Source organism: Bactrocera neohumeralis, chromosome 5 (assembly GCF_024586455.1).
Source record: "Bactrocera neohumeralis isolate Rockhampton chromosome 5, APGP_CSIRO_Bneo_wtdbg2-racon-allhic-juicebox.fasta_v2, whole genome shotgun sequence".
NCBI classification, from domain to species: domain Eukaryota; kingdom Metazoa; phylum Arthropoda; class Insecta; order Diptera; family Tephritidae; genus Bactrocera; species Bactrocera neohumeralis.
Window position 1 is genome coordinate 24,168,123 of NC_065922.1, and position 15,933 is coordinate 24,184,055.

The 15,933-nt window shown below is 38.3% G+C and overlaps 1 protein-coding gene across 1 annotated transcript in view; it reads left to right on the top strand.

The window, feature by feature from the left end:
- Positions 1-15,933, top strand: part of LOC126759380 (uncharacterized) — a 65,402-nt gene that overhangs the window by 37,907 nt on the left and 11,562 nt on the right. The window contains exon 2 of the mRNA XM_050474115.1: positions 6,052-6,154. Coding sequence (XP_050330072.1) covers positions 6,080-6,154 — 75 coding nt within the window. The 5' untranslated portion in view covers positions 6,052-6,079. The remainder of the gene's footprint in view (positions 1-6,051; positions 6,155-15,933) is intronic.

The window sequence follows — 15,933 nt, forward strand, 5'->3', positions numbered from 1 at the left end:
ACGGCAAACTCTGATTACTAAAATTTCATACAAACAAAGCCGCGCTGCACAATTTTGGAACTAAAGCTGCGCTAATGAAAAGCGTTCTCCTGGGGCAGCTCAAATCTGCAACAAACCACCCACTAATTAAAAATAGATCTAGCGAAAAAATTAGGCTGCTAATCGGCTAATAACGAGCGCTTGACCGCGAGGGCGTATGAGCTTACCACAACCGCTACATACACGCACACACACACCTGCACAAATATTGGATTTATTTAGAAATTTCAGCAGCTGACAGCATTTTAATTGTGCTCATCAATTCCAAGTCACGCTGCCGACTGCAAAAGCGACTTACAACCACACACACACACACCACATGCTCACATGCAACGCTGGCTTGCCGATTTCTGCCCATGCTGGCAACACTGCGTGCGGCCTTGATTACTTAATTAAATGCCAACAATCACGGTGCATTAAGTTGCTGAGTGGCAGTGGAGTAAGCCACAATTACCAGCATGAATGCAATAATAACAGCAACAAAAGCGGTGCGGGTAAAAATTAAGTAGACAAAAGCAATAACAATAACAACAACTAACGCCTACAACAGCACATTGGCGGCATGGGTGCTGGCAACGACTGCCAGCTAACGCTAGCAACAACAATAACAATAATACTGTATTAACTAAGTCTATTGTAGTTGTTGCTTTGTTGGCGCAACCACCACATGCACAACAAAGCGTATCAACTTTAATCAATCAGCAACAAAATACGGTGAGCCACATGCTGCCAACAACAACAACAGCAACAACATAAACACGCATAGGTATAGAGCGTCAAGTAACAATTGCTGCCACGAGGCGTTGTTGCAACTCATGCCCTCATATACGCATACACACACACACAGGCAGGCGGCGGTGGATAACAGAGCAGAACGGAGTACAAAAATCTATGTGCACTGGGGAGCACTAACGTTCGTCTGCATTTAAGTAAGTGTATGTATGTGTGTGTGTGTTGCACATTGCGTGGGTAACTGGATATCGCCTGGCACCCGCAACGATCACCATTGTTGCCAACAATAAATTATGCCACAACAAGCCAGCAATTGCAGCGATTTCACAGTACTTACAGCAGGCTACAGCAACAACAACAACAATAATTGTAACAACAATTGCAGCATTAAATATATGTGTGGCAAGCATGCAACAACAACAACAATGACAATTGTGGCAGTGAATATATGTGTGGCAAGCATGCAACCATAATGCCGCCAATTGCAACTAGTTGCCGTGTGGCGTGTGTGGTATGTGCGGCAAGTGGCAAGCGACTGTGAAATGTGAGCAACGCGCCGCGCTGCGGCCATAAAAAGTTCAAAGCAGTCAAAATGTAACGTGAACGCGAACGCGAACGTCAACATTGGCACTTAGAATGCGGTTGCCAGACACATACAAACTTACACGCTTCTACAAAAACAAAAAAAAAGTAACTTCGATTGCGCCGCAGCTATAATATCCTTCACAAATCAGAAATTTTCATACAAAAACTTAATTTGGTTAGATCGGTTTGCATGTCAGCTATATGCTATAGTTGTACGATCGGAACTATTTGTTCGGAGATTATACCGTTATCTTGGATAATGATCTGTGCTAAATTTCAAGAAGATATCTTGTCTAATAAGAAAGTTCTCCATATAAAAACTTTATTTTGACTGATCAGTTTATATGGCAGCTAAGGATTTAGCGGTCCGATCTGAATAATTTGTTCGGAGATTATACCATTTTCTTGTATAATGATCTGTGCCAAATTTCGGGACGATAAATGGTAAACCAAAAAAGTTTTTCATACAAAAACTTGATATTGATCGATCAGTTTGTATGGCAACTATAGGATATAGTTACCCGATCTGAATAATTTATTCGGCAATTATACCGTTACCTTGAAGAATAACTCATGCCAAATTTCGGGACGATATCTTATCTAAAAAAAATATTTCCTTACAAAAACTTGATTTTGACCGATCAGTTTGTATAACAGCTATATGCTGCATTGGTCTGATCTAAACAATTTTTTCGAAAATTATACCGTTATTCTGAAAAAGTAATCCACGCAAAATTTCGCGGAGATATCTCGTCAAATAAAAAAGTTTTCCATACCAGGACTTGATTTTGATCGGTCACTTTGTATGGCAGCTATACGCTATAACGGTCCGATATCGCCGGTTTCGACAAATGTGCGGTTCCTTGAAGAAACAAAGATGGATGCAAAACCTCCGATCGATATCTCAAATTCTGAGGGACTAGCCCGCGTATATGCGGACAGTGGAAGAGACGGCCTTGGCTAATTCGACTCATATACTATATATATATTTCATAGGATCTCCGACGACTCTTTTTGAGTACGAGAAGCTTCGTACTTTGTTCATGGTATAAAAATATAAACGTTGAGACAGACATGGAGGCAGTGACCGAGACCCTCGCCTGGAGTGTGTGCCGCTTTTTTGGCCGCAAGAATATACTTTTACACACACACACATAGATGTGTATAAAAATGCGTACTTAGGTTTGCCACATATTATTATTATTATGGTTGTTTTAGTTGTTGCAGTTTGGCTTTGAATTTGTTGCTTTGGCTGCTGGCAATAGTGGCATGCAACAACAAGCTATTTAGCTGTATTGCACTGCAACGTTCAACTGCAGTGCAGCGTATTTAACTGTAATGTGTATGTGTATGTTTGTGTATATGTGTGACATGTGCTTATACATATGTGTGTGTAACTGTGGAAAATTGAAATGCATCGCTTTAAATTCTATATCAAATTTAACGTATTCATTTGCCTAGTGAATGTGGCATGCAGCATGCGCGCCCAACTCACAAGCACACCTACACTCACACACACGTACATAAGGAGCTTCGCCCCAAGGCGCTCACTGTCGTTTCGTCACGCTGCACACGTCTGCTCGCATTCGCATAATCAGCAGTTGCTAACCCCAACTGCTTGGCTGCCACTGTTGCTACAACAACAACAAGGGCAACAACAGCAACTCCTACTTAACTTAACTTCTCATTCACTTTGCCTCACTTTACGTCAAAGTGGGTTAAGATCATTAAAATTCGTTGCAATTTCAAGTATGCCGTGTTGTTGTACACAAAACACTGCTTTGTTGTTGCTTTATGTACATAGTTAGCTGTGCTGGTTAGTAGGTGAATACTGCAACAATGAAAAGTCAACGCTTAAGGGGGACGAGTACAGTGTTCACCGGGAGTGAGCGCTCTCAAGTATGCACTCATTAAACTCAATGAGAATTCTCTGCCTGCCGCCTGCTGCCGGCTGCTTCTCCGCTGTCAGTTTGGCAAATTAGCTGCATAATAGTCGCATCTTTAAGCCACTTGCATGAATGCGAGTAAATAATTGCAAGCGTTTGAGTGTGTATGTGTGTGTGTGTTTAAGTGCAACGTGAAGTGCATTTTTGAAATTTTTCGGAGCAAGTGGAGACATAGTCAAGCTCAAATATTTCATAATTGCCGTGCAGTAAGCGCGGCTTAAGCCTGAGCTGGAAGTGCGATAACAAAATGCATAAGGAAGCAGGAAATTCAGATGTTTGCCGAGTTAAGTGACTGCCTAATAGCCTTGGCGAATAAACAACACAACAACCGAAATGCGTTCTTTTAGTCATTTCTCACTGGGAAATACGTAGAAAGTATAAAATATTTAGAAAGAAATGCTCAGAGTGCATAAGACCTATTTAATGCGAAAGTGACGGTGATATAGAGAAATCTATTAGAAATTGTTCTCAATCATTGTTGAATTTTGTTGCAAACCTATAGTAAAACCTAAGGCCATCCTCTGTCCCTCAATAAATCACATCAATCCTCACAAGTCCTTAAATTGTATGATCTTTATGTGATTTTACCCCTTACATTGCCCACTATCAGTAGAATGGGAACTGGTCGGTGCTCCACTCTTATCGTGCGTTGTACTACTTGACAGCTGGGCTACGCGGGAGCTTGATCAACGCTGGGCCATCATCGATTCATGCATTACCGCTAGAATCTTTTAACTCAAAATTGATCGTATGGTATTCAAAGAGCTCTTTGCCCTAATTATAGGAATTCTAACAGGTCATTTCCCTATCAGCATTCATTTTGTAAGGTTGCAAATCTTACCGGACGCTAGTTGCAGAAGCTGTATGTAAGAAAGCGGTTGGAAACATCTGGAAACATGCGAAGTTAAGGGATTAGGTGGGTTTAAAAATTTCAAAAAATCGATTTTGTTTTGTGTGTCTTTTTAAATTCTATAACTCCTCTAGAATATTGTCCTAAATTTTCAAGTTAATCCGAGTAATAGTTTCGGAGGTACAGCCTTGAAAACTTGTGTGCTCAAGGCTAGCTAGGCTAAGTGCGCCGTCGTCAAACGCGTTTTTCTCGAAACTGTGTTTTTGAAGTCGGTGGACATGATTTCTCGAAAAGTTATGAACCGATTTTGTCCAAATTTTGCAAACATCTTTAAAATAACAATATCTAGTAATTGAACGAAGAAATTTGTGTTTTTTATATTACAACTATTTTTTTTTGAGCCAATAAATGGCGAAAACTTGATCTAAAAATTAGATTTTTTGTTTAAAGTTCGTTAAAAAATTCAAATTAAATTTTTTTCTTTTCCTTCGTTCAAATACGAGATTTATACATGAACTAACGAAATAAATTTGGTTTTTTGATTTTAGTTGAACCAATGATGAGTTATGCTGTCCACGGCGACAGCAGTTTTTTTGAGGCGCCCAGGGAGATGAGGTCCCAATGGCTGAATTTTCAACATTCTTTTATAAAAATTTCAGAAAATACCATTTAGATGTGTATGTTTAATATTTCATATAATATAAATAAAATATATAATTGTAACTGTTAAAAAAAAATCGTAAGAATATAATTTTTTCGAACCTCTGAAACGCACCTAACCCCTTAAGGCTTAAACACTTGAGAGCTTACACCTGTATCCCACCTAGCTGATGGATATAGTAGAAGTTGAACAAATTTGTGTTGTCCATAGCCGCCTTGCTGACTTGGAAGAACTTATAGTCCAAGGTGATCTCGGGTTCAGCCAATGAACCTAATCTAACCTAAACTCTTATATTTGATTTCAGAACGTAAGGCCTCTACGTACACCACAAGGTACAAATTGAACAGCGCCATTCGTGCTTTTGTTTGACAAAGTTTTTTAGGCTTTTGAACTGGAAGCACTGAGTATAGTCTTATTCTGTGGAGCAATTCACAAGCACGGGCAAATAAAATATGCAACGTTGATCAATGCAAAACAGTACTAACCGATCTGTCATCAACACGTTTTCATTTAGTAGTTCTAAGAAGCAATCAGTTGGAGGAGAATTCAACTTGAATTTTAAGCAATTATCTCAAAATCGGTAGACCTAACTCTAACATTAGATATCCAAAAAAATTTGGTGCTTACCCTAGGAAAGCAGAGGAAGAGGAAGACCTCCGATCGGTTGGAACGACCAGTTGGAGAAGAATCTGGCTAAGCTTGGAATCTTCAATTGACGCCAAACAGCGAAAAGGAAAAACAACTAGCGCGCTGTTGTAAACTCGGCTATAACCGCGTAAGCGGTGTCTACGCCAATAAAGAAGAGGAAATAATGACTATCAGTCCAACGCTGTGGATTTAGCGAATCAACACAGAGAGTAATAGTGTTAGTAGGAAGTTTTAAGATCACATGGGAGTGTATCAAAACTGTCATTTGAGCGCTACCCAAAGCCGGAGCGCAGAGCGCCCTTAGATATCACCATAACCAATTATGTTCATATATTACAATGTTTCGCCGATATTTTAACTAAGTATTTCATAAATAATATGAAAACTTGCCTCTTTTTGCATATACATAACTAGTTATAAGGATCCGAAAAAAACCTTCTAATAACTTAGAAAGCGAACAAAATTAAGACTTCTATTCATTTTATAAAGTTGTAATTAAGAAACACAATGTAAAAATAATAGCAATTTCACGAAAAAGCTACTATGATTTTAGAAATTTTCTACTAAGCTCATTTTCTTCTCATTTTCAGATTCATTGACATTGCGCACAGCTCCAAAATGTGGAGCCCTCAAAAAGGTCCTACACGATTGTGGGACCTTAGGTTTAGTCATATATTTATATTACATTTAATGGTGAGTAAAAAAAAATATTACAAAAAATAACTGAAATAATAGTTTTTAAATTAGTATGTGATTACAGTTAATATACCGTGATATAATAAGTGTATATTTATTAATTGTTTTGTAAGTTTTTTGCAAAAATTAGTTAGTTTGTAAGTAGCAATGCGCTCCGGACACCCAACACCGATCGAGGAATAATCGTTGTTAGGAAAATTTTTAGTAGGATCGAATAAAACTGGCAGCCTTAGATAATGTATACAATTATAAAGGGTGTTTGTTTGGATATGTGGTTTTCAGAATGCAATAAAAACCATACAATTTAATGTTATAGCCAAAAATTTAGCTTTGTTATAAAGATAAGGTTTAGTCATTAAGTTTTAGAAAGGATTTCGGGTCAGTGACTGTAGTGGATGGCTCAAAGAAATTTCAGCCCAATTTTCGACCATTTGTCGCAGCAATTGGAGTCATTTATCAGCAATAAGACGCCAAATATTATTTTCCAAGGCGTCAATCCTGTCAGTCTTGTCTGCGTAGAAAAGCCACTTCACATAACCCCACAAAAATAATCCGAGGGTGTTGAATTGCACGGCCTTAGAGACCACATCACAAGCGCACAACCCGAAATAATGCGCTCACCAAAAGTTTCCTTCAATAAATCAATTGTTTCGTTGGCTGTAAAGCATGTAGCGCCATATTATTGGAGACAAAGATCATCAATGATAATGTCCTCCATTTCAGACATGAAAAGTCAATAATCATAGCTCTATGCGTTCTCCATTGATTGTAATAATGTTTCAATTTCAAAGAAATATAGGCCAAAGATTTTCTTTGCCCATCTTCACTTCAGAGCAATTTTGTTTATTAACAAAAGTGAGCTTCGTCTCTGAACACAATTCCCTTGCGATGCGTCGGGCAAACCAACCGTTAGTTTGGCAATAAACTTGTACGATTTTCAATCCTGTTTCCTGTTGTTCATTATGAATTGGCATGTCACATAACTCTCTAGAGTACCTTTCCTTGTATTTCAACTGTTTAAGGTCAAAAAACGGTCACTGAGATTCCGTGGACTGTATACAATCTTCCCTTAGATGAACGGCGCACACGTGATGCTTAACATGAGTACTTGTCAAGTTTGGATAGATGACAAATTTTGCATTAACGAAAAGCTGTCAGATTTTCTTAATCATTACCTAACCTTTAAAGTTGATCTGAACAGCATTTACGGCTAAGCTACAACAAAGTATTATCTTCCAAAATAAGACTTACTTAGTTTCACTACTACATTACTTTTGATCTGGGGGTATTGGCATATATTAATAAGTTAGGTTAGACCAGTTTTGGTCCTTTTCGAAATCAGATGGAGCTCAGTTACTAGGTCCATTAGGAGTAGTCATCTTTTAGGACGCCTGCGCTTGACGCGAATTTTAATAGACTTTGCGGCCTCACTATCGATATTTTCTCCAGTGTAATATACCGTGGGGACCCCAGATGCTTACAGTGTAGTCTTGCCAATGCGTATTAGTAAGTTAGGTGATACATATATTTTTACAGTAATACCCTAATTTATAATACCGCTCCATATTTTTATTATTTATGTTTGAAAAGGCACCGTTACCTTAGAGTTTCGCTAATGAAGTGGACACTCTTTTTTCTTTTTCTCATGTGCTGAACAAAACTTTATGACGCCTAATTATAATCTAATTTATGAGTGCAGCTAACATATCCTCTTAAGTGATAGTACTTCCTTCAACTGCTAACAAGCACTTCCTGGCAGAATCTGGTCTTACCTCTGCTTTATATTTAAATTAACAAAAAAAAACGGTAAGGCAACACGATAATTTTTTTTGAAGCGAACCGTTATTAAGCAATTCAAGAAGTAATGTTGTAATATAGATGTTTTTGTTGTTTTATACCCTTGCAACATGTTGCTGTAGAGTATAATAGTTTTTGAGTAAAAATTAAGATATCATAGTGAATCTTGGTACGCGCGTTCCTTGAAAAAAAGTACGAGGGCGTAATCGGACCACTACCACGCCCACAAATCGCCATTAGCCGAAAACGTACAAAGTACCATAACCAAGCACTTAATTAAGATATAGAACTATATCTTGCAACAGGCTGTCGCAATCACAAGAGGCACTTGTGAATTTGAAAAGTGGGCGTGGCCCCGCCCATAAGACGTTTAATGTATATATCTCCCAAACCACTTAAGTTACAATAATTACAAAATCGCTGGTGTGAAAATGGATGAAATCGGTTGATAACCCCGCTCACTCCCCATATAACGGTACTGTTAAAATTGCGAAAAATTAATAACTAAATGAAGAAAAAATTAATATGTCAGGATAAAACTTTTCACGAATAGTGCATTTTGTGTACCACCGTATGACCCTAAATTGCTTAAATCGCAACTGCTCAAGCCTTTAGGTACTGAATATATGGACACAATGCTTAAAACTAGTTGACTTTTAAGTGAAAATATCGGTCAATATGTGACATATAATAGGTTGTCAAAAAAGTCTTGGGGTATTTTCGCTAGTTGGCGCTGAAAGCGCGTAGTTCTACTTTTATTCGTCGCATCGGGTCATGCTATACCTTTTTGGAAAGCTGATTTCACGCGCTAACACGTGTTTGATTGATTTTCGTTTCTTTTAAGTCGTTCGTGAGTTATAGCATCGCAAACATGGAGCAAAATAAAGAGAAAATACGGCATATTTTACAGTACTACTACGATAAAAGCAAAAATGCATCTCAAGCCGCCAATAAAATTTGTGCAGTTTATGGACCCGATACAGTTTCCATTTCCACCGCATAACGATGGTTTCAACGTTTTCGTTCTGGTGTAGAGATGGTCGAAGATGCGCCACACTCCGGAAGGCCTGTCGTCGAAAATTGCGATAAAATCGCTTAATTGGTCGAAAGAGACCGGCATAGTAGCAGCCGTAGCATCGGTCAAGAGCTGGGCATGAGTCATCAAAAATTCATTTCAATTTCAATAAAAAAAAAATTCAATAAAAATACCGCAAGACTTTTTTGACAACCCATTATAATAGAAATTCAGAGAGAATCCCTTCCTGACAGTATCTCGTCTGTGTTACAAATGGGTTGAATCGGGTCAATACTTCCCTGAGTCCCCATATACCTAATACAAAGATTTTCGAACTACCGGGTGACTTTATACCGCTTATATTAGCCAATATGTGAGTTATCCCAATAAAAATAGGAGAGCCTACAATAGATAAATTTGAGAGAAAACTATAACTATATCAGGATTTTCGAACATCCGACTGACTATGCTCTATTTGATTCGTTTTACAACTTTAAGTATTTCCCTGGCTTTAATACTTGCAAGTTGCAAGCGTATAAAATATTCGGTTATACCCGAACTTAGGTCCTCCTTACTTCTTATACCTCTTTACATGCATACAAGTGTATACGAGTCTTGTAAGAACGCAAACTTGAGCTTGAGAAACAGCCGGAAAGGAACAGGAAAAAAGTGCAGCACAACTAATTGGCAGACATGCTGGCTCCACTTAGTCTTCGCGCAACAATTTTATGGTAATAAGTTCTGGTGGAATTCCGCAAACAAACAGGCGCAGCGTGACAACAACACAAGCACACAAGCGAGTGCACTGCCTATATTCATGTCTATATAATATATATATATACATATATGCAGAATTCTAGTAGTGGTATAAATAATGTCTGCAAAAATATGGCAACAACACAGCAAAATCACGAGCTATTGCTACTTTTACTACAAAAACACACACACGCACACATTGATAGAGCAACGAAAAAGTTGCCGTTGCGAAAGTCGCCAGCCAGTTGCATGCAACTCCGGCCACTCTTCAAGTTCAATTAAGCTAAGGCTGTTGAAAATCCAGCAAATGATTGGCTTAATTCAGCCACCGCTCGCCGGCACTGCCACTGATTGCCGCCACTGCCAGCTGCCACATGTGTGCGTTTTTGTGTGTGTGTGGATGATTTTATTGCTGTTGTTGCCTATGCGGTTGCTGGTGAATTGTGAGCACAGTGCGACAGAAATTGAGACTGGCGGCGCATGTGGCAGCCACAGCCTTACGCACACAGGCCGCCAAAATGCTTGCCACATTGGCTGCTTGGCTGCCTCGGCTGCCTACGAACTGGCTCCGCACTGCACTCCCGCCTGCTTGCATGTGGAAATAAATGCACGTAGGTGCTGGTATGCGTGCTACTACACATCCAGTATTTCCGGCTGCCAACATTTAAGTTGACATGAAATTGGCCAACATGCAAAGTGGCCAAGGCAAGTGTGTCGGGTATGTTAATTTGGCAATTTCATTATTTAGTTGCTCATTCGCGCTCTCTCGCTCCGCGACGCTTTGCTGCCTTTTTGTGCTATGTTGCCTGCAACTTGTTTTTGTTGTGACGATTGTTGTTGTCGTTGCGCATATGCATGTTGCAGCAGCTGTTGCCTGTTGTGTTGTCCGCATACCAATTGCCATATGTGGATTTATTGCGGCTGCGTGTGCGCTCGTGTGCGACGACGGAAGCGCGCGGTGCAGCGACGCAAGGCGGAAGGCAAAACGTGGAGCTCCACAGTTGGCAAAATATCCTCTGCTTCTGTGCACACTTTGCATGGTTTGCGTATTTGTTTGTGGTTATTCCTTTCAAAAGTTGTTGGCTTCTTCTAAAGGAGCGTAATTTGACAGCAAATTCGTATAATTAAATCAAAATCGGCTTCCTTAATGAGAGACACGGGATAATGCAAAGAAATAATTGGTAGCATATGGCAACTCTAAAAATTCTATGACGAAAGTTACACATGAAATTTGAGGTTAGGCTCCAAATGTGGAGTTTTTTTTTCAAATTTTTGCTTGTTTGAAATGGAAAAAAATTCCTTTAAGCAATTAACTCATGCTAATTCTCATCCAGGTTGTGTAGATAAGTTTATGGCTGTAGTTTAAATGTCAAGAATAAATTGTCATATTCTTACAAGATTTGTCTTTTGAAATAAAGAGTCCTATATTCATAAATGGTGCCCCAATCCTGATTATTGTAACCTCGTATCACATATCGCCCAGACGTGTCTTGGGAAGTAGGGCAGCAGTGGGAAGTGTTGCCAGAAGCAAGCAACTTCACTTCAACTGGGTGTCAGGTCACAAAGCCATCGAGGGCAATGAAATAGTAGACGAGATTGCCAAGAATGGTGTGCGGTTTGGACGGAAGCATGGTAAAGGAAACCAAAACCCGATGGAAGAAGCTACCTGGATGCATAACTACAAAAGACATGTGTGAAACGGTAAATCGGAAGTACGCAAAATTCTAATTGCCACTCGATAGAACAGACCGTAGGAACATGATCGGAATACTAACTTGTCACTGTCTGGTGACGACACACGCCCGAAGAATGGGGCTGACACATCGAGAAGACTGCAGGAAATGTCTGGGGCAAGGCGAGGGAAACAATGAAGCATCTTGCGCACTTATCCCGCATTAGCAAGACTATGCTGTAAGCATCTGGGGTCCCCACGATTCACTGGATAAGGTATCGATTGTGAGGTCACATTGAAATTCGCGGCAAGCATCCTAAATGATAACTACTCCTCATGGACCTAGTAACTGAACTCCATATGGTATCGTAAGGACCAAAACTGGCCTATGCGTGGCTCATTGGCCTATCAGATCAATCTAAAATAACCTTAACCTAAAGGTTTGCCTTTATGTTTTTGGTGAAGTGACCGTAGCGGTTGACTTGAACAAATTTCAACCGACTTTCGATTTTTTCGACAATTGCAGCAATTGCGTCCGTATGTCAGCAATAATCCGCTGAAAATTCTCTCCCAAGGCGTCAGTCATCTTATCCTGAACTAGGTGGGCAAGCAGATTTACATAATTTCTCAAAAAATCTTCAACGGTTTCAGGCGCGGATTCAGAGACGGATCGACCCTCTTGTTTGAACCAGTTGAACTTGAACTTGTCGCCCAATTCAACATCCTCCAGTTCAGTAACAAAAAAATTATTGATACGAGTATTGGCTCTATAGCGTTCCGCAATGACTGTAACAGTATGGCCGGCCTTATTCTTGAAGAAGTATGGACCAGTGGTTTGTTCTGATCGTAGAGCATAACAAACAGAGAATTTTTAGAGATTTAACAGCATCTTAATAATCGCTTGTCACTTCAAATGTGAAAATTTTGTTTATTAACGTACCCATTCAACCAAAGGTGAACTTCAGCGATTGTTTTTCTTTCGAGTTCAGTGACCCTTTTGTTCTATGCTATTTCATCGTACGTGCGACATGCTTGTTGGCCGTTCGGTTTCAATTCTTGGATAAGTTGGATTTTGTAAGCCCGCAAACCAAGATCCTTCCGTAAAATATTCCATGAAGTGGATGGTTACAGCTCCAAATGATAGTGGATGGATTCATTTGAGTCTTCTTCGATACTTTGCTCTACAGCAGCAATAGCTACTTACTTCGGTGTACGCTATACGGAGTCTCTAATGCACATTAACCGCTAGTGTACAAGTGATGCAATCCCGATGTTCGAATCAGTGACTCGCAAACCAATTTGCAAATCTTTTTCCGGAATTAATCAATTCGTTACAATATTTATCTTTTAACTTCGCACCCCTAAGCAAAGTCCTTAAATTGAGACAAATGAGGTTATGTGCTCATAAGTTTTACCATTTCAAATAAAGATTGTATAGTATAGATACACATATCTTGTTTAAAAGATAGTACACTGTACAATATTTTACTTTGTAAAGAGTAGAAATTAGACGAAAGTTTGACTAGTTATCTACTTTTGCCTTCAAGATTACATAGACAATCTCTTCGTGGAGTACCAATGAAAGATACTGACGCCACAGTTGAAATAAATTTTTTAATATTTCATTGATTTGCAATTGAAGAGAAGCAAAAAACGAAAACTTCTTTTTTCTATGCGCTTCTATGATATGTACTATACTATGTGCTTTCAACTCGCTACAGTAACAAAATCATGTTCAGCGTTTTCAAAGTCGTGGATACATCTTAAAGAATAACCTCTTTTTCATGAAACCTTCGACAAGTTCACCATAGCGAAATCGAGTCGAAAGTAGGAGTCAAATACATGATGTTATATACATATACAAGTACTATATATCTAACTGATTGACAACTGGCATGCTTCTAGTGGAAACTCTTTCCTTTATTGCTTAACAATCTCTAAAATTAAAGGTCCTGCAAATCGCAAATATAAAAAACTATCATGAAGTAAACACACAGTTTCAGTTATGTTCCAAGTAGCTCAAACTCAACGTCTTTTGCTATAAGTAACTAATATTTTCATACAGATCTTCTATGATAATCTACAATAATATTTGTTGTTATCGTAATACTATATGTAATAGTACATGTATGTATAATTAAAAGTGCAAATTTCAGGTAAGACAAGTGCAAACCGCTTAATAGTCAATTATTGATATCATAATGACTATGTGAACAATAAATATATATTTCAGGACTGCAATCTTCAACAAGCACGTAAGTGTAAATTGTAATTGCGATACACATACTATTAATTGATGTTATTAAATATTTACGTTTGCAAATAACAGCTCTTTTCTTCAATAAACACTTCAAGATATGAATATTTGTTCTGTGGTATATATACATTTGTATGTACATATGTACATATATAATAAATAACGAAATATTTACGCTACAGCATTGAAATAATTGCATAATCCTTATTTTTGGCAATGACCTTATTGACCGAAGGAAACTTTGTATTAATTTCCTCTAACGCATTAGTCTTCCATTCCCTAATGAAACTTAAGGTTATACGTGTAGTTGTTGTCACGGTAGTAATATACTTTATACGACTTTGTAAAGAATTTATAGATTGATCTGATCAAATTTGATGTAGACTGAACAGACTGCTGAGCCAATGAGTAGGTTGTGTTTTATATTTTGGACATTTTGCCAACCCTAGTGTTGCAATCTGGCAACTCACAACTTTATCGAAGGGTTTGACATTTTTGATGTTAATACTCCTCAGAACGTTTTGACATACGACGGCTATTTATATTGCTTACAGTAACTTAAAATATGCATCTCGGTCAAAAAAATTAAACAGCAAACATGCGCGAATTAAACAGCAATCTCAGCAACAATCATGGTATGGTGAATTTAATCGAGGTCGCAGATCATTCCAAGAGGAATTTCGTGAAGATCGTCCAAAGAGATAGAGACAACTATAGGCATTAATGGAACATACATTCTATATTGCATGGACATTTGAGTGTAAAAAACATTTGTTCACGGTGGAGCCCACAAAATTTGTCGCTCGCTAAGGAAAAGCTTGATGTCGATTGGTCGGGAGTAATGTTAACAAAATACATGCGGTGCTTCGAAACACCTCTATGACATCGTGACAGGTGATGAATCGTGGATTTACGCGTATGAGCCCGAAGATAAAAATCAGTCGATTTTCAAGATGAGCCGCATCCAAAAAAAGTTGTTCGTACACGAAGCACTTCCAAGCAAATGGTTACATCCTTTTATGGAACAGCTGGATATATCAAAGTCATACAACTAGAACAACGTAGAACAATAGCTTATGAGTGATACACAACTATCGGTTTTTAAGTTGTCTTTCAAGAAATCAAGCAAACCAACCGCTGAAGAGGGATCACTCTTCACCACGACAATGCAAAATCTTACACATTGACTGAAACAACTACATTTTCCAGTACTCCAAACATCAATTTGATGAGTCATCAACCGTATATGTAGTCCTAACTTGGAACCGAAGGACTTCTTTATTCAAGCTCGTAAAAAATAAACTAAGAAATCAACATTTTTCGTCACCTGAGGAGGTGGTTGGTGCGTTCAGAACGCATTTTGAAGTTACTTAAATCAGAGTGGCAAGAATGCTTCGAAAATTGGTTCAAACGCATGCAAAAGTATTTAAGCCTTAATGGAGAATATTTTGGAAAACAATAAAGCGATTTTCGATTATTAAAATGGGTTTTTATCCTCTTATACTGAAATATAAAGGCAACCTATGTACAAGCAACCCAACGCCTCATCATCACGAATACGATTTTATGAAATCTATAATGAAACTTTAGAACAATGCTGAATGGATGTGAAGAAAGAAAAAGTTGCCGGATAAAAAGAATGAAGCTTTTATTCATTTTTTTTTTCTAAATGGTAATATATTTCTAAAATGACAGAAGATATTTATTTATGGGCAGTCATATAAACCGAAAGCAATCTAGTGTCTATCTTACTTCTCTTATTGCACCCTGATAACTTTGAATGAAAAGGTTCATTGAACTGCTAGCTTTAAGAAAGGCTCACATCGCCCCAATGATAGGCGTCCTAACTGGACACTATTCCATTGGCACGCACGCGATGAAGCGGCGAATTGGTTGGAATGGATATAAGTCACCTCAATAAATTTGTTTTATCAATATGCGACTGTTCTTTAGAGCGATACCTAGAAGTTCTGGGCAGCCCAAACTACAAGCGGCTCTAGCAGTACAAGTGGGATTGTTCGTAGCCTCACGAGTACTAAGTCTATTTTCCTAACCTAATCTATTTTCCTTTTTATTATCCAATATCTACATAATTATTCTAAAAACAGAACATTCAACAATAAATCATCCGAAATGGAGCAACTGAGTTCCCTGAAAAGTTCTTGGATGATTGAAAACTTATTACATCCTCGTTCATCAGTGACTGATATTTGCATATTGCGATATCTCAATGAAAAGATCATCATTGGAATCCCTATATAATACTACTATCATTATAT